At 40.4% G+C, this 18319-nt stretch overlaps 1 protein-coding gene across 3 annotated transcripts in view; it reads left to right on the top strand.

Moving 5' to 3' along the window:
• Window positions 1-18319, top strand: part of DNAL4 (dynein axonemal light chain 4) — a 52707-nt gene that overhangs the window by 18588 nt on the left and 15800 nt on the right. Inside the window, exons 2-4 of one of the 3 annotated variants that reach the window (XM_073592537.1) lie at window positions 11771-11897; window positions 12209-12305; window positions 15530-15640. In XM_073592537.1, coding sequence (XP_073448638.1) covers window positions 15569-15640 — 72 coding nt within the window. In that variant the 5' untranslated portion in view covers window positions 11771-11897; window positions 12209-12305; window positions 15530-15568. The remainder of the gene's footprint in view (window positions 1-11770; window positions 11898-12208; window positions 12306-15529; window positions 15641-18319) is intronic. The other 2 variants (XM_073592538.1, XM_073592536.1) reach the window with 2 other exon arrangements.

Genomic DNA, 18319 nt, shown 5'->3' with positions numbered 1-18319 from the left:
CTAGAGTGTCTGTGAGGGGTTGCAGTGTTGTGGCACCACCACCACCACCACCACCAAAGGCCCAATTTTTCTGCTCCTGTTCAACAGGGGCATGTAATTACAATTCTTGATCTAATATTTCACAGCAGGGCCCATTTCTGCACCCACCAAGAGCGAGTGAGGACTTACAGTGTTGTGGCACCACCACCACCACCACCAAAGGCCCAGTTTTTCTGCCCCTGTTCAACAGGGGCATGTAATTACAATTCTTGATCTAATGTTTCACAGCAGGGCCCTGTGAGGGCTTACGTTGTTGTGGCCACAACAACACTTAAGGCCCAAATTTCTGCTGAGTATATAGGGCAGGCCCCTACTTTCAAACATCTAACTTACAAACGACTCCTACTTGCAAATGGAAGGAGACAACAGGAAGTGAGATGAAATCTACCCCTAGGAAGGGAAATTCTCTCCTGTAAGAGTTAATATGGGAAAAACATTTCTCCTTTCCACTGATGCTTTCAAATCCTTGTTCCACAAAAAACCCCAAATTCTCAAAAAAACATTTGTCATTGGGACAAAAAGTGAGGTGAAATCTTCTAAAGAGGAGGAAAGACAGCAAAACAAATGTCACAGGGGTGATAACCCTTCCCTATGTTTTCCAAAAACCTTAAAAAAGATATTTTGGCTGGAGCTAAACACGTTAAAAATGTACCCGTTCAAAATGACAAACAGATTCTACTTAACAACAAACCTACAGTCCCTGTCTTGTTTGCACCGCCTGTATACTGCTGTTCAGAGTATATAGGGCCTGGTGGCCCCACACCTTTCCTTATTTTAATTTGGGTGCGGGGTTCCCCTTAATATCCATACAAGACCCAAAGGGCCTGGTAATGGACTGGGGGGGTACCCATGCCGTTTGTCTCACTGATTTTCATCCATATTGCCAGGACCCGACATTACATTAAACCCGCAAGCAGTTTTAAATGAAATTTTTTCCTTTAAAAATGACATTTGGTGCAGGGACTGACGGGAAACACGCGCCACTTTACAGGCATACTATAGACACCCCCAGGTACGATATTTAAAGGAATATTTCACTTTTTTTTTTTTTTTACTTTAAGCATCATTAAAATCACTGCTCCCGAAAAAACGGCCGTTTTTAAAAGTTTTTTTTGCATTGATACATGTCCCCTGGGGTAGGACCCGGGTCCCCAAACCCTTTTTAGGACAATACCATGCAAATTAGCCTTTAAAATGAGCACTTTTGATTTCGAACGTTCGAGTCCCATAGACGTCAATGGGGTTCTAACGTTCGTGCGAACTTTCGGTCCGTTCGCAGGTTCTGGTGCGAACCGAACCGGGGGGTGTTCGGCTCATCCCTAGTCAAGAATTACTCCTGACCGTTGTGCACGTCTGATCTGCAACTACAGGAAATGTTTGGTTGAAGTTATTTCTGCCAAAGGAGGTTCAACCAGTTATTAAATCCAAGGGTTCACATACTTTTTCCACCTGCACTGTGAATGTTTACATGGTGTGTTCAATAAAACCATGGTAACATTTAATTCTTTGTGTGTTATTAGTTTAAGCAGACTGTGATTGTCTATTGTTGTGACTTAGATGAAGGTCAGATCACATTTTATAACTAATTTGTGCAGAAATCCATATCATTCCAGAAGGGTTCACATACTTTTTATTGCATTTATAATATATATACAGTCAGGTCCATAAATAATGGGACATTGACACAATTCTAATCTTTTTGGCTCTATACACCACCACAATGGATTTGAAATGAAACAAACAAGATGTGCTTTAACTGCAGACTTTCAGCTTTAATTTGAGGGTATTTACATCCAAATCAGGTGAACGGTGTAGGAATTACAACAGTTTGTATATGTGCCTCCCACTTTTTAAGGGACCAAAAGTAATGGGACAATTGGCTGCTCAGCTGTTCCATGGCCAGGTGTGTGTTATTCCCTCATTATCCCATTTACAAGGAGCAGATAAAAGGTCCAGAGTTCATTTCAAGTGTGCTATTTGCATTTGGAATCTGTTACTGTCAACTCTCAATATGAAATCCAAAGAGCTATCACTATCAATGAAGCAAGCCATCATTAGGCTGAAAAAACAGAACAAACCCATCATAGAGATAGCTAAAACATTAGGTGTGGCCAAATCAACTGTTTGGAACATCCTTAAAAAAGAATGCATCGGTGAGCTTAACAACACCAAAAGACCCGGAAAACCATGGAAAACAACTGTGATGAATGACTGAAGAATTCTTCCCCTGGTGAAGAAAACACCCTTCACAAAAGTTGGCCAGATCAAGAACACTTTCCAGGAGATAGGTGTATGTGTGTCAAAGTCAACAATCAAGAGAAGACTTAACCAGAGTGAATACAGAGGGTTCACCACAAGCTGTAAACCATTGGTGAGCCTCAAAAACAGGAAGGCCAGATTAGAGTTTGCCAAACAACATCTAAAAAAGCCTTCACAGTTCTGAAATAACATCCTATGGACAGATGACACAAGATCAACTTGTACCAGAGTGATGGGAAGAGAATAGTATGGAGAAGGAAAGGAACTGCTCATGATCCGAAGCATACCACCTCATCAGTGAAGCAGGATGAATTCTGAAGTGTTTCGGGCAATATTATCTGCTCATATTCTGCAAAATGCTTCAGAACTCATTGGACAGTGCTTCACAGTGCAGATGGACAATGACCCAAAGCAAACTGCGAAAGCAACCAAAGAGTTTTTAAGGGAAAGAAGTGGAATGTTATGCAATGGCCAAGTCAATCACCTGACCTGAGTCTGATTGAGCATGCATTTCACTTGCTGAAGACAAAACCGAAGGCAAAATGCTCCAAGAACAAGCAGGAACTGAAGACAGTTGCAGTAGAGGCCTGGCAGAGCATCACCAGGGATGAAACCCAGCGCCTAGTGATGTCTATGCGTTCCAGACTTCAGGCTTTAATTGACTGCAAAGGATTTGCAACCAAGTATTAAAAAGTGAAAGTTTGATGGACGATTGTTAATCTGTCCCATTACTTTTGGTCCCTTAAAAAGTGGGAGGCACATATACAAACTGTTGTAATTCATACACCAGTCACCTGATTTGGATGTAAATACCCTCCAATTAAAGCTGAAAGTCTGCAGTTAAAGCACATCTTGTTCGTTTCATCTCAGATCCATCGTGGTGGGGTATAGAGCCAAAAAGATTAGAATTGTGTCGATGTTCCAATATTTATGGACCTGACTGTATGTATGTGTATGTGTGTGTATATATATCTCTTTTATTTTTTTATTTTTGGTGTCCTTTGGCCAGTCGCATGATGCCACAAGTCCTTTGCATCCTTTTTCCTCATGCAGTTAGTGGATACTGAATGCTGTAGAGAACAGCATGTTGATATGGCGTCATTCTAGACAGCATTCTCCTGTGACTCCAAAGCAGTGGATGGACCCTTGACACCCTGGACTCACAGCAGGATGGTGGAATGATGCCCAGAAATGGACTGGCACAGCATTGCTGAATCAGTGAGTGTTCGGGGACCATGTTGAAAATTGGGTATAGAAGCCAGAGCTGATTATTTATTTTTTTTATTTTTTTTTAAACATGCTTGGGAATGATAATTTTTTTTCCCAAGCTGTATTTGGATTTAATTTTTTGCATTTTATGTTATTTTATGAAAACTAGGGCTAGCTATCAATGTTATTCATTTTAATTAACACTGGAGATCTATTTTAGGTCTAATGCACACAGAGCTCTTTTTTTTATTTTTTATCTCAGGAAGCAAGTGATTATACAAGGAATAACTGCCTTGCTGATGTTTGGAACAGCTTTAGCTATGTTATGTACGGAAACACTTTTATAGATTAGAATAGAAAACACAATAGAATAAAAAAAGAGAGACTATAACCGTCTTTTTCTGAATTTTGAACAGAATAGAAAAGTATAACCGTCTTCGGGAATTCGAATTTAGAATAGAATAGAAAATAAGAGAATAGAAAAGAACTAAATAGATTAACATAAAATATAACAGTCTTCCGAAATTCAAATTTCGAATAGAATAAATTTTGAATGCTGAATTTGAAAATGATTAAATGAAACTAATTCCAAAAACGAATTTTAACTAAACAAATTTATTTAAATAACGAATTGAAATGTAATACAAGAGTACCCCGCAAAGAAAAAAAAAAAAAATAGAACATGTGTTATATAGACCTATCTTATTAAATAAGTGGACCAATTTACTTATTTATGTATTAGAAGAGTGCTAAGCACCAATTTATTAGGCGCTGGAGCACAGTGGACCACTGTCCCCCAGTGCCGTTAATAGTTATGGTCTATAGTATTCTGTTCCTTAACATTCGGCAGCAACTTCGAGAAGGGGAAAGGTGGGGGGGGAGGGAATGGGGAGATTAATAAAAAAAGGGGGATTAAAATTTTAAATCAAAGTCAAAGCAGCCAGGAGTAGGCATCCATGAAGAAACTTCACTTAGTCATATTTGGAACCTACTATGATTTCATAGAAAGATTCCAAATTCCTGTTGACTCCCTGAATTCCCTCCAGGGGGCCCATATCTGATGGCATTGTATTCAGCTCATACACCACGAGGAACTCCATCCTTTCAATATAGTACATCTGTGACCCACTCAGTCACAGAGGGGGACTGCATCGAACGCCAATGGCATGGTAGAACTGATCTCACTGCTGCCAACCAGTGTTTTGATGGGTTTGAAGGAACCCAGTAGAATAGAAAGCAAGGTGGTTTGTGGCGTGTTAGAGGCAATCCCCCCATGACTGTAGTATACAACTGCATAATCCGGCCCCAAAAAATCATACATTGGAGGGCATTCACACCAAATGTGCAAAAGCGAGCCCTTAGCAGAATGGTAACGCCAACATATATCAGATGCATCTGGATATATACAATGAAGTGATGTTTGGCACCAATACCAGTGGGATAGAAGCTTATAGTTCATCTCCTGGGCTTTAGTCGCTGAAGACCAACAATGTGTAAGAGTGATCGACTTCTCCCACTCTTCTGCTGTAATTTGGACATTGAGATCATATGCCCATTTGGTTGTGAATTCCGGAAGATCAGGGTGGTATTTTGCAAGAAGAATTTTGTATACTGCTGAAAGAACTTTGTTTGGTTTAAGACCTTGCAGGAGAAGTCCAGATCTCTATTAAAAGATTCATTTAGAGTGATAAAAGACGACAGTTGCTGATACTCCATCCATTGCATAAGTGGGGCTGTATTATAAGAGTTAAGTTCGATAAGTGTGGAAGTGTTCCTTGACAGAGAATTTGTCTTACTCTTCAGTGGGACTCCTTATTCCACGTTAAAAAACGAGTCCAGGTCACCGCAGGTGGAAATTGCAGATTACCAAATGAGTCATTCGTCCTGATTGTGAGGAAAGCCCTAGTCGAGATACCAATTTATCCCTAATAATTAGTAAATGAGATGTGAAAAAAGGTAGAGAGGAGGGTGGGACCTTTTGTGAGGACCGCAAAGAGGCGGATCTATCCAAGGAAGCGCCTGAAGATCATATGGATTCATTGACTAGAGACCCATTGCTTGGAATGAGAATGGTAGAAACAGTTCACCAACCTGGTTAGAACCACAGCAGCATGATAATAGTATAAGTCCAAAGACCTACACCTCCCTTAGCTTTAGGTAAGGATAAAATTGAATTGTCCTATGTAATCTAGGTCTACTTCGTCCCTAAATAAATCTTATAAAGGCAGATTGTAGTGTGTTGAAAAAGGATCTGGGAACAGCAATAGGCATAGTTTGAAAAATATACAAGAAACGTTGTATTGTGTCCATTTTCAGTATGTTAATCCTCCCGAACCATGAGTATAAGACATGGTCATACTTTTTGAGATCTTGTAGTGTACGTTGCAAAGGAGGAAGATAATTTGTCGAATATCAATGAGCTGGGTCAGGGGGAATTCTAATACCTAGATATTTGAGTGCAGAGCTGCAGAATTTAAATGGAAAATTATTCCTAAGAGCCTGAACTTGATATGGTAAGAGTGACACATTGAGGATTTCTGATTTTGATAAGTTTACCTTGAAGTTACTCAAGGCTCCAAAGCGCTGAAATTAAAATAGAATAGGAGGCATAGAGACATGTGGATCAGTGACATAAAGTAGCAGGTCATCTGCAAATAAAGCAAGTTTCACCTCCTGCTGGTCTATTTGAATGCCGGTGATAGAAGAATTTTGTCTAGGGGCTATTGCTAGGTGTTCCATTACTAGGACATATAATAGAGGGGATAATGGGCATCCCTGGCAAGGTGCCGTTTTGGATGGAAAAACTTGAGGTCAATGACCCATTGATCCTTATTCTGGCACTAGGTTTAGAGTATAATGCCAAGATTTTACATATTGGACCCAGCCCTTTTTGCGCCAGTGAACACTCAAGAAGAGGCCACCCAACACCGTCAAAGGCCTTCTCTGCATCAACAGAGAGAAGGCATGCTGGTATTTTAGCTGTTTGGGTATGACCTATAAGTAGGAGAAATTTTATTGTGTTGTCACGCACTTCTCTTCCTTGAACAAATCAGACCTGGTCTATATGTACCAAAGTTGGGAAAAGAGGTTGAAGATGTGACGTAAAATTGTTATGTCTACCCCAAGTAAGGATATACAGTTGCAATAAAAAGTATGTGAACCCGTTTGGAATGATATAGATTTCTGCATAAATTGGTCATAAAATGTGATCTGATCTTCATCTAAGTCACAACAATAGACAATCACAGTCTGCTTAAACTAATAACACACACAGAATTAAATGTTACCATGGTTTTATTGAACACACCATGTAAACATTCACAGTGCATGTGGAAAAAGTATGTGAACCCTTGGATTTAATAACTGGTTGAACCTCCTTTGGCAGCAATAACTTCAACCAAACGTTTCCTGTAGTTGCAGATCAGACGTGCACAAAGGTCAGGAGTAATTCTTGACCATTCCTCTTTACAGAACTGTTTCAGTTCAGCAATATTCTTGGGATGTCTGGTGTGAATCGCTTTCTTGAGGGCATGCCACAGCATCTCAATCGAGTTGAGGTCAGGACTCTGACTGGGCCACTCCAGAAGGCGTATTTTCTTCTGTTTAAGCCATTCTGTTGTTGATTTACTTCTATGCTTTGGGTCGTTGTCCTGTTGCAACACCCATCTTCTGTTGAGCTTCAGCTGGTGGACAGATGGCCTTAAGTTCTCCTGCAGAACGTCTTGATAAACTTGGGAATTCATTTTTCCTTCGATGATAGCAATCCGTCCAGGCCCTGACGCAACAAAGCAGCCCCAAACCATGATGCCCCCACCACCATACTTCACAGTTGGGATGAGGTATTGATGTTGGTGTGCTGTGCCTCATTTTCTCAACACATAGTGTTTGTGTGTTTCTTCCAAACAACTCAACTTTGGTTTCATCTGTCCACAGAATATTTTGCCAGTACTGCTGTGGAACATCCAGGTGCTCTTGTGCAAACTGTAAATGTGCAGCAATGTTTTTTTTTTTTTTTTTTTGGACAGCAGTGGCTTCCTCTGTGGTATCCTCCCATGAAATCCATTCTTGTTTAGTGTTTTACGTATCGTAGATTCCCTAACGGGGATGTTAGCATATGCCAGAGACTTTTGTAAGTCTTTAGCTGACACTCTAGGATTCTTCTTCAGCTCATTGAGCAGTCTGCGCTGTGCTCTTGCAGTCATCTTTACAGGACGCCCACTCCTAAGGAGAGTAGCAGCAGTGCTGAACTTTCTCCATTTATAGACAATTTGTCTTACCATGGACTGATGAACAGCAAGGCTTTTGGAGATACTTTTATAACCCTTTCCAGCTTTATGCAAGTCAACAATTCTTAATCGTAGGTCTTCTGAGAGCTCTTTTGTGCGAGGCATCATTCACATCAGGCAGTGCTACTTGTGAAAAGCAAACCCAGAACTGGTGTGTGTTTTTTTTTTTTTTTTTTTTTTTTTATATAGGGCAGGGCAGCTGTAACCAACACCTCCAATCTCATCTCATTGATTGGACTCCAGTTGGCTGACACCTCATTCCGATTAGCTCTTGGAGATCTCATTAGTCTAGGGCAAGGATCCTCAAACTACGGCCCTCCAGCTGTTGCGGAACTACACATCCCATGAGGCATTTTAAAACTCTGACATTCACAGACATGACTAGTCATGATGGGAATTGTAGTTCCTGAACAACTGGAGGGCCATAGTTTGAAGACCCCTGTTCTGGGGGTTCACATACTTTTTTCACCTGCACTGTGAATGTTTACATGGTGTGTTCAATAAAAACATGGTAACATTTAATTCTTTGTGTGTTATTAGTTTAAGCAGACTGTGATTGTCTATTGTTGTGACTTAGATGAAGATCAGATCACATTTATGACCAATTTGTGCAGAAATCCATATCATTCCAAAAGGGTTCACATACTTTTTATTGCAACTGTAGGGTGATAGCTGGAGCAGAGCGTTAAGTCCTTGTCCGGTTTGGAAATCAAAGTAACATGGGCTTCAAATGTCAGGAATGAATTGGTGGCCAAGATGAAGATATTCTTTTATATGTTTTGTAAAATTTTGAGGTAAATCCATCTGGGCCAGAACTCTTACTCGATGGAGTGTTGGCAACTGCGCCTAATTGTTCCTCATTTGTAAAGGGGGAGTCTACGAACTCCCTATTATCATCATCTAATAGGGATGTTGGAATTTTTTTTCCTCCATGTAATCTATAATACGATGAGTGATAGACCCTGGGTCCTCTGAGGATGATGGTGGAACAAGGTTATACAGAGCTGAGAAATAATCCTTTAAAAGCTTGTTTAAGGTATTGCGGATCTAATTTCGCCCGATGGCTTCCTAATACTGGGTATAAAAGCCTGAGAAGAACGAGGATGTAATGAGCGCGCCAGCAATTTCCCACATTTATTTCCATGCCGATAACTACCCAGAGCACATCTTTGTTGGCGAGAGCTATGGGATGCCTCCGAAAGCTGCAGTAAAGATGCTCTAGTAGACGATATGTGGGCCAGTAATCCTGCAGACTGAGAGGCTTCATGCAATGTTCCCAGAGAGTGAAGCTTTAGCAAAGCATTTTTAATGGCAGCGGACCTTTCTTTTTTTAAGATGAGAACCATGTTGAATAAACAGCCTTCGAAGTACAGCCTTAAGGGCTTCCCATTTTAGGAATAGGGCAGTCCTCATTGTGTTCAAGATCAGAAATAAAATTACAAATTGCCTCTACAATTGCCTGATGACAAAGCGGGTCTGACATAAGAGTATCATTTAACCACTTCAGCCTTGGAAGGATTTACCCCCTTCCTGACCAGAGCACTTTTTGCGATTTGGCACTGCGTCGCTTTAACTGACAATTGAGCGGTCGTGCAATGTTGTACTCAAACAAAATTGACGTCCTTTTTTTTCCCACAAATAGAGCTTTCTTTCGGTGGTATTTGATCACCTCTGCGGTTTTTATTTTTTGTGCCTTAAAAAAAAAAAAAGAGCGACAATTTTGAAAAAAATTTTTTTTTTTTCTATAATAAATATCCCCAAAAAATATATAAAAAAACTAATTTATTTCTCAGTTTAGGCCGATATATATATTCTTCTACATATTTTTTGGTAAAAAAAATCGCAATAAGCGTATATTGATTGGTTTGCGCAAAAGTTATAGCGTCTACAAAATAGGGGATAGATTTATGGCATTTTTATTTATTTTTTTTTTTAGTAGTAATGGTGGCGATCTGTGATTTTTATTATGACTGCGACATTATGGTGGACACATCGGACACTTTTGACACTATTTTGGGACCATTGTCATTTACACAGCGATCAGTACTATAAAAATGCACTGTTTACTGTGTAAATGACACTGACAAGGAAAGGGTTAAACAGGGGGCGATCAAGGGGTTAAGTGTGTCCTAGGGAGTGATTCTAACTGTGGGGGGATTGTCTCACTAGAACATGACAGAGATCACTGCTCCCAATGACAGGGAGCAGTAGATCTCTGTCATGTTGCTAGGCAGAATGGGGAAATGCCTCGTTTACATAGGCATCTCCCCTTTCTGCCGCTCCATGACACAATCGCGGGCCCCCGGCGGACATCGAGTCCGCAGGCACGGTCACAGGTGAGAGTGGAGGGGGCACTGTATGTACTCCTAGAGGGGCCATTCTCGTAGCGGACCTTGTGTGATCTCCCGGGGATAAGACATATGGTGGGGTGAGTGGAGTTCTGCCCCCCCCTTCCTCTGGACGCAGTCACATGACCTCTGACATGCTGCTCTGCACACCTGTTGCGGTTTGGGCACTCGGGCTCAAAAAGGTTCGCCACCACTGCACTAGAGGGTCTAAAGTACAAGAACAGAGATAAGAGAAAGGGAAAACAAATTTTCCCAAGTTATAACTAACATTTAGTCTTAACAATAAATGTATGAATCTATTGTTTGTGTAAAGTAAGGCGGTTTGAGGTCATTCAAGTCAGACTGTCCATCAGGCATCTCCAGGGTACATCCTGAGTCTTAATTATAAGTGTGGTCTTCAACAAGTAAGCTTGTAAAATTGCTTATATTTGATCCTGTGGTGCTCCTAATATGTTCTTTTGCTATTTCTACATCAGTTAAAAACTGAGTTAATTAACATTTTAATGTTTATATAGAAGAAACCAAAAGTATTACTTTAGAAAAATATAGCACAAAAAAAAAAGTACAACACCAACCAAAGGGTTCCAGAACTTTCATGTTGAAAAGATGTAGCAGGGCCACGGAATTATAGCCCCCTAGATAATGAATAGGTATAGGGCCAGTCTATAGGTGGGAGATCCAACAGACATAAAGCAGACTGCACTGCAGGGATATTAAATGAGCCAGGAATAATAAGCCACTTACCATTTTTCCTAATATGTAACTGGAATAGGAAGTTTCAACAATAGAAAATACAGTGATCTTGCAGCATTGTAAGCAAAGGCTTCAGGGCTTTTGGGTAAATCGTCATAAGTCCGGTAGTAAATGAATAGTAGCCCCATTTGATATCAATAGGGCCTTTTGCATCTGGCATCTCAAGCAATGAGACCAATTTTTTTTATTTTTGACCGTTGATAGGTGTTCTGCTCCTGTTGGCAAAACAAGAGTGGATAGAGAGCGGGGATTATAACGATGCCTAAGAACAATATATTTAACACCAAGAAATAAAGAATATTATATTTTATATTTTATTGGTACAAAATAGTTTGTTTTTTAAAAAAACAGAGGGTACATATACATACAGGAGTGTTGACAATAATAGAGCAAGTTATACATACAGAGATGGCCAAGTATGTTATAAGGCCAATTAGTGTAACAGGCAATATATCCCTACATGTTTCGCCAATACATTGGCTTCTTCAGTGATATTGAGAACCTGTACATGTAAGTTGAATCTAAGAGACACAAAATATAACATTCAAAGAATTATTGCAAAAAATTGTTATCTTGAAAAGATAATCATAGCAGGGTATTTGAACATATTAGAATCCAAAATTGATTCCGTTACGGCATGATGCCATTACGGACACATGCGCAGACGTCACTCTGTCCAGTCCTGGCCGGCGACGCTGTACGCCGATCAGGTGAGGGGCTTATAAAGCCAGCCCAGTCCAGCCTTCATCTCGCTGGACTCCAGGGGCGCCTTATGACGCTGTCATTGCTTAATGGTATGTTTTATTTTTATAGACACTCACTGCTGGTTTCTCTTTTTGTTATACTCATACTATCATCCCTTCTCCTGCTTTTTAGGGGACCCTACCTACTTCAAGAAGCGGCTTTGATCATTTTGCTGACACTCTCAGGCTGTTTCCACTCCAGCTGGGTATTTAATTCACCCTGATATAGGATCCCATTTCACACACGTTTTCATAATTGGGTGAGTGTTATGGGGATCTGGTCTGCTCTTATTACAGTACTCTGATTTTTAATTTTGTTTTTTGTATTTTTTCATTTCCTTTTTTACTTTTTCTTTCTTTTAGTCTACCAGTACTTTACTGTGTTTGACTTATCATTTGCTGTGGTTACCATTGAATCAAAACTATTGGCGCCCCTGTTTCTTTATTGTTTTTTTAAACTTTGAGTTGTGAGTATTGAGGCTGTGTTAGCCCATTTCTCTGGGATAGTATATCCCATTTTTTCACTTTGTAATATAGCCACATTATTCCTTTTTCTTTTTTCCTATGCTAGGTCTTCATTTGTCCTCTGCAGCCATAATTTGTTGCGGTATTTGGTTGCTAATTCTCCAGAGGAACTTGGTGTCCTGTCCGCTTTTGGGGACTTCCGGGTAGGTATTAGGGGAGTAGGGATTTTGTGGGAGATCATCCATTGTGGGTTGCTTTTTAAAGCCATGCCATGCTCTCAATTTTGGATTCTATGTTCAAATAACCCTGCTATGATTCTCTTTTCATGATAACAATTTTTTGTAATAATTATTTGAATGTAGTCTTTCTTAGATTCAACTTACATGTACAGGTTCTCAAAATAACTTCCCCTGAAGAAGCCAATGTATTGGCGAAACATGTAGGGATATATTGCCTGTTACACTATTTGGCCTTGTAACATTCTTGGCCATCTCTGTATGTATAAATTGCTCTATGATTGTCACCACTCCTGTATGTATATGTACCCTCTGTTTTAAAAAAAAGAACAAACTAACTATTTTGTACCAATAAAATATTATATTCTTTATTTCTCTGTGTTAAATATACTGTTCTTAGGCACCATTATAGTCCCCGCTCTTTATCCCCTCTTCTTTTGCCAATAATAAATAGGGATAAGGTACCGTAAATCTTGAGGACTTTCCAGCCATACCCCATTTTTTTCTGCTCCTGTTGCCTCCGGAAACCCCTGGTTCCAAATATTATTCCTTCTATTGTGATTATTCTGGTTCCCAAACAACTGGAACAATGTATATATGTATGATCACATGTATCTAAGCATTGATCCTGGTAATGCACAAAGTCTGTTAAAACATCTAGAGAATGTTCCAGCTCTGCCATTTTTTAAACCTGTTGCTTGTAGCTGTGATTTAATAGATTGGAGCTCCTTGCGATATCCTTGCTATAAGTGTTGAACAAAAGCCTCCATGTCACTGCAGCTTGGCAGGGCATGGAGGTAGCCTAGCAGGTCTACTTCTTCTGAGCCCTGACCTGCAGCTGCAGTGGTGGAGAAAGGTGGGAGAGGAGTAGAATCCACTGCATACGCTCCAGCTAGATCAGCAGAAGGAGCTGAGGGAGAGGGCGCTGGGCTTGAGATCGGGAAGAGAGAGCAAACGCCGGCGGATCCTGCGTTTTTTGTTTTTTTTTTGTCCTTTCACCATCTTGGACATAGAGGCGTGGGTCCGGCCACTGATGGGGAAGAACCCCAGTATCCGTAGCTGAGCGGCCGCTGAGGCTACAACAGGTGAGTGGCTAGATATACCACATCCTCTCCGTCCCATGGATCTGAGATTGGCTGTGAATCTCGGGTATTTAGGTCAGTATTCCCGGGTCTCAGCTTCCTCCCCCATGTGTAGCCACGCCCAAGCAAATCTCCAGAAATTTTTTGTAGCCTTTCCCCAGATCTGTTACAGTATGCATTGTCAGCTGTGACGCCTTTTATAGAGAGGTGTGTGCCTTTCCAAATCATGTCCAGTCAATATAACCTACCACAGGTGGACTCCAATCAAGGTGTAGAAACACCTCAACAATGACCAAGAGAAATAGGAGGCACCTGAGCTAAATTTAAAGTGTTGTTGCAAAGGGTCTGAATACTTATGCCAATGTGATATTTCAGTTTTTTCTTTTTTGCTTTGTAATTATGGGGTACTGAGTGTAGATTAATGAGAAAAAAAAAAAATTGAAGTGGGTCTGAATGCACTGTCTGTTGTTGTTATCCTCAAACTTAAATGGAGAACTGTAGAATATTGGGTGACATTACAACCTAGATTAATAACTCTTCCTCACAACATTGGTGGCCCAAGATGTCTGCAGTGCACCATAGACATCTAAGTAGTTACCTGGTTGTGTGCAGATTAGTTGAATAATATGACGTTCATGTAAAGAGAAGAAACAAGGTGCTGAATGATTTGTTCAAATTTCATATAACCTTTAGGCTTCATGCACACTGGATGTTTTTGGACGTTTTTACAGCTGCTGTTTTTGGCTTTTTTTTTCTACAGTCAATAAACTCTCCAGCATGTTATCCTATGTGTCCATGCACACATAGGCTGTCATCAATTGTTTTTGGCTGGGGCGTTTTTCGACTGGAAAAAAACCCAAAAACTACTGGGTTCCGAGAGGCATTTTCCAGCTGTAATAATGCTCTAACGTCAAACGCCAATAAACGCTCAAAAACGGGGCTCACCAGCGTTTTTTAACGTTTTTGATCAATTTGGAAAGAAACGGTATTGCGAAAACTCATTTTTATAATGTTATAACGTTCCAGTGTGCATGAGGCCTTATTCTTGATAATAAGGTCACAACCAGTAGAGAAACGTGGTAACGCCATTACCCAGCCACAGAGCTCCCCAAAATTTCAGTTTAAGACACCCGCTTAAGAAACACCTCAGTCCATATCAGGAACTCTGGCAACAGAGCTCCAGCCCTGATGGGGATTTTCACCCACAAAAAGCATTGGATAATGCTTTTTTACTGTTTGTGACTTCATTATCAAAAATAAAGGATATATAGATTTTTGAACTGATAATTTGGGGCTTTGTTTCTTCTCTTAAAATGAACCTCTCATGTTGGGTGTGTCCCACTCCTGTTGGGACTATTCCTCCACTTTGTGTTTCTTGAAGCAGCCTGGATCCATTTGATAAGAGCCAGTTCTAACCTGCATAACCTGCAAAGCCGAGCATAGGCTCCAGCATCTCTAGTTTGTTTTATTGTATTAAATAACCCGAGGGACTATGATCAAAACGTATTTTACCATACATTCTTATCTTTAATAACTGTATACTCTTTGTATCCAAAGTCTTACTATTGCTGGCATATTACCTAGGAGAAGTTTGCAGCCATCAATCAAACTGAAAAAATTATAATTGAGTGATGTCTTTAGGTATGTGTTGGTATAATACGCAAAACTGATGCAATGTCCTATAAAATGTAGTTTCTTTTTTTTTGTTTTTTTTTTTCGTTATCCTTCGGACGCAATCCTACCTGCCGTTGCCCTGGTGATACAAAGAAGAGCTGTGCTCTTTAATGTTTAGCCTGCCATTGTTTGCAAGTAAAAACAAATTTAAACAGCACAGTGGTGGCCCTGAAGTTCATACATTGAGCAGCAAGCATCTGTACCTTTTTGATTCCTTTTGTTCTTCCATTGTGCTCAGGACTTGCAGCAATGTTTGATATCAACATCAGTGCATCTTTTGTGATTAAATGTAGGTGAAAGAACCTGGGAGACTGTGTTTAGCTTGAAATATGTTGAACATTTTGTGCCTCTTTAGGAAATGAAAACAAGCCGTTATCACTGCTGGTTCTTTAATATCCTCTCTATGCTATATATTCTGTTTTCTACAACTTAAAGGTATACAGTGAGTGCTGCAACGATAAAAGAAAAACAGGAATGGCCGATCCTGGAGAAGGCAAGAAGGATGAGGCTGATTACAAGAGGATGCATAGCTTTCCTTTAATACGGGTAATGCAAAATATTTAGTAATCATGTTTGTTGTACTCTGTGCTCACAGTTCCTGAGGGAAAATTGCAAAATAGGTGAAAATTGTTGTTGCGCGTGATATCCTGCCCATGACTTTCATTGTTCAAGGTATTTACCGTCTTAATTTTAATGTATGAGTTTTCTTAAAGCCGAACGCCAGCTTTTGTTACACTTGACATAGTTTGTTTGGGTCAAGTCAGCCCAAACAAACCATGTCCCTCACTAACGGGCTATGGGAGGCCTTCAAATCCCAGAAAATGCTCTAGGCATAGCTTTAACTTGATTCAGTCTAAAAGAGCTTTCAGGCTGACATTTATCAAAGGGGTCTATTTAAAGCTCAAATCCAGATTCACTTCAGCCTTGCACAGTTGTACAGGCTCCCCTCCTGTTCACTAATTGGTTAGGGCCAGTCCACACAAGGACTGTGCCGGACAACATTTCCCAGTGCAGTGACAACACAAGACAAGGTAAAAAACCTTGTTCCCAATCATATCAGTTCACTCCACCATGTTGCAGTGGTGTGCCCTGAAAAAGTAGAGCATGCAGTACTTTTTTAAGCGCAGCTTGGAGGGATGCAGTCCACCCCATCACATAAATAGCAAAGTGATTTCGCGCAGAACTCTTAAAATAATAACTTGTCACAGTAAGTAATCAAAAATACATGCGTGAACGTGTAATAACAAATGTGCAACTATCCGTGAGGGCTCACAATGAACATAGAATGGTTTTAAAAATGAAACTATGGCAAAAATAAATGGTAATAATAATGATAGTGATGTATAAAATAAACCACAAAAGTGGAGATGATAATGAAAGTTCATGCAGAAGAAGATACTGGAGTAAATTACATCAATGGGTTCACTCCAACGGTGAATAAAGTTCATGAATAAGCTGGATAGGTGAAGTAAGAGATTCCCTGAGGAATCTCACAAGGTCACGTGACGTAACGCGTAGGATCCATGCTAGCCGACGCAACCGGAAGGTATTACTCTGTGACCCGGTTGTTTACATCGCGGACCAGAAGTTCCGTTTAAGGTGCCGGCGGAACGCCGTCTTGCACTGTGCTTTTTTGCAAATGCCCTGTACAGTACATTTTACTCAATAAACTTGGATTTTTTTATACTACACCATTGGAGGCCCCCCCTGTCTTTCCTCTTTCTCTGCATGGTTGTCTGGATCGTGATGCAAGCCTGACACAGCACTTTGACGGATATCCATCCACCTGAGGCGATCTATGGTCCCCACTGCCATCCAACATCTTGTACTACTAAGGCCTTTGTCTAGGTCCTTCGAGGTAAGGGCACTGGGAGCACATTTCTACATAGACTCTATCTACTTTTGCCCACACTATTTACTTTACCTATCCAGCTTATTCATGAACTTTATTCACTGTTGGAGTGAACCCATTTATGTAATTTACTCCAGTATCTTCTTCTGCATGAACTTTAATCATCTCCACTTTTGTGGTTTATTTTATACGTCACTATCATTATTATTACCATTTATTGTTGCCATAGCTTCATTTTTATAACCATTTTGGGTTCACTGTGAGCCCTCATGGATAGTTGCACATTTGTTATTACACGTTCACGCATGTATTTTTGATTACTTACTGTGACGAGTTATTATTTTAAGAGTTCTGCGCGAAATCACTTTGCTATTTATTTATTTTGTGGCTAATTGTGTACACCATTAGATTTTGCAGCATTACACTATAATACACATTTTAGTAGCGCAGAGGTTTTCACATATATTTTTTTCATTTTTCCACCCCATCACATCCCACTATAGCCAGTAAAACTTAATGAAATGTCACTGACTGGCATTTCAATAAAGGTCATACAAAAAAGTAAACCACGCACTGTTCCTCCCCAGCATACACCAGCAGCTGTGGGTTAAGCATGGCTGCTGGTGTGGACAGGACTTAATCAGATTTCACTGCAGACTGTGGTCCAAACACACACAACAAACAAAGTTAAGCGCTGTCCCCACTATACCTATTCCAACAGTAAACAGTCTGTATGTATATTCCTCGCTTAAGGTGTTGCAGCTCTCCCAAAAGTCCACTGGGTGGTAGACATGATTCTGAAAATATATAAAAATATATATGCGCTCTCTCTTGTTTTTATACACTGCAGACTGTGAGCTTCAGACTGTCTGCATCCAGGGCAAATCATCTGCAGGTGGTAATCCTAGCATGATCAGTTAGATGTGTACAGGTCCTGGCTGTGGGTGCTGTCAGGCTCCCATTGCTTTCAGTGGGGCTTTTATCTCACACCTAATTGCATGCATCCATGCTGAATCTTCCACAGGTAACATTAGCAAGTGTGACTGGGGCCTTACAGTCCCTGGCCTGTCCCTTTTATTGGTTGGATATCAGATCTTTCGGTCATGAAAGCTCAGCATCCCATGTGGATGTTACCCAGGGCAGTCTGCACTCAGGTACAGGAATGCCCACTCTCCCAGGCTGAAATTCACCCACTAAACGTGCAAAAGGCAGCCTAACCTGAGCCAGTGGGCTCTTCAAATGTTTTTGCCCTCTCACTAGATAAAGATAAGAGTGCAGCGCCGGATAAATACTACAAGTGAGTATGATGTGTGTAATGATAATGTATACAGTATATTACCAGTATAACAATAGTGATCAATAATCTAGTGCAA

Source organism: Aquarana catesbeiana, linkage group LG07, assembly GCF_042186555.1.
Source record: "Aquarana catesbeiana isolate 2022-GZ linkage group LG07, ASM4218655v1, whole genome shotgun sequence".
Lineage (NCBI taxonomy): Eukaryota > Metazoa > Chordata > Amphibia > Anura > Ranidae > Aquarana > Aquarana catesbeiana.
Note: the sequence above shows the minus strand (reverse complement) of the source record. Positions and strands in the feature narration are given on the sequence as shown.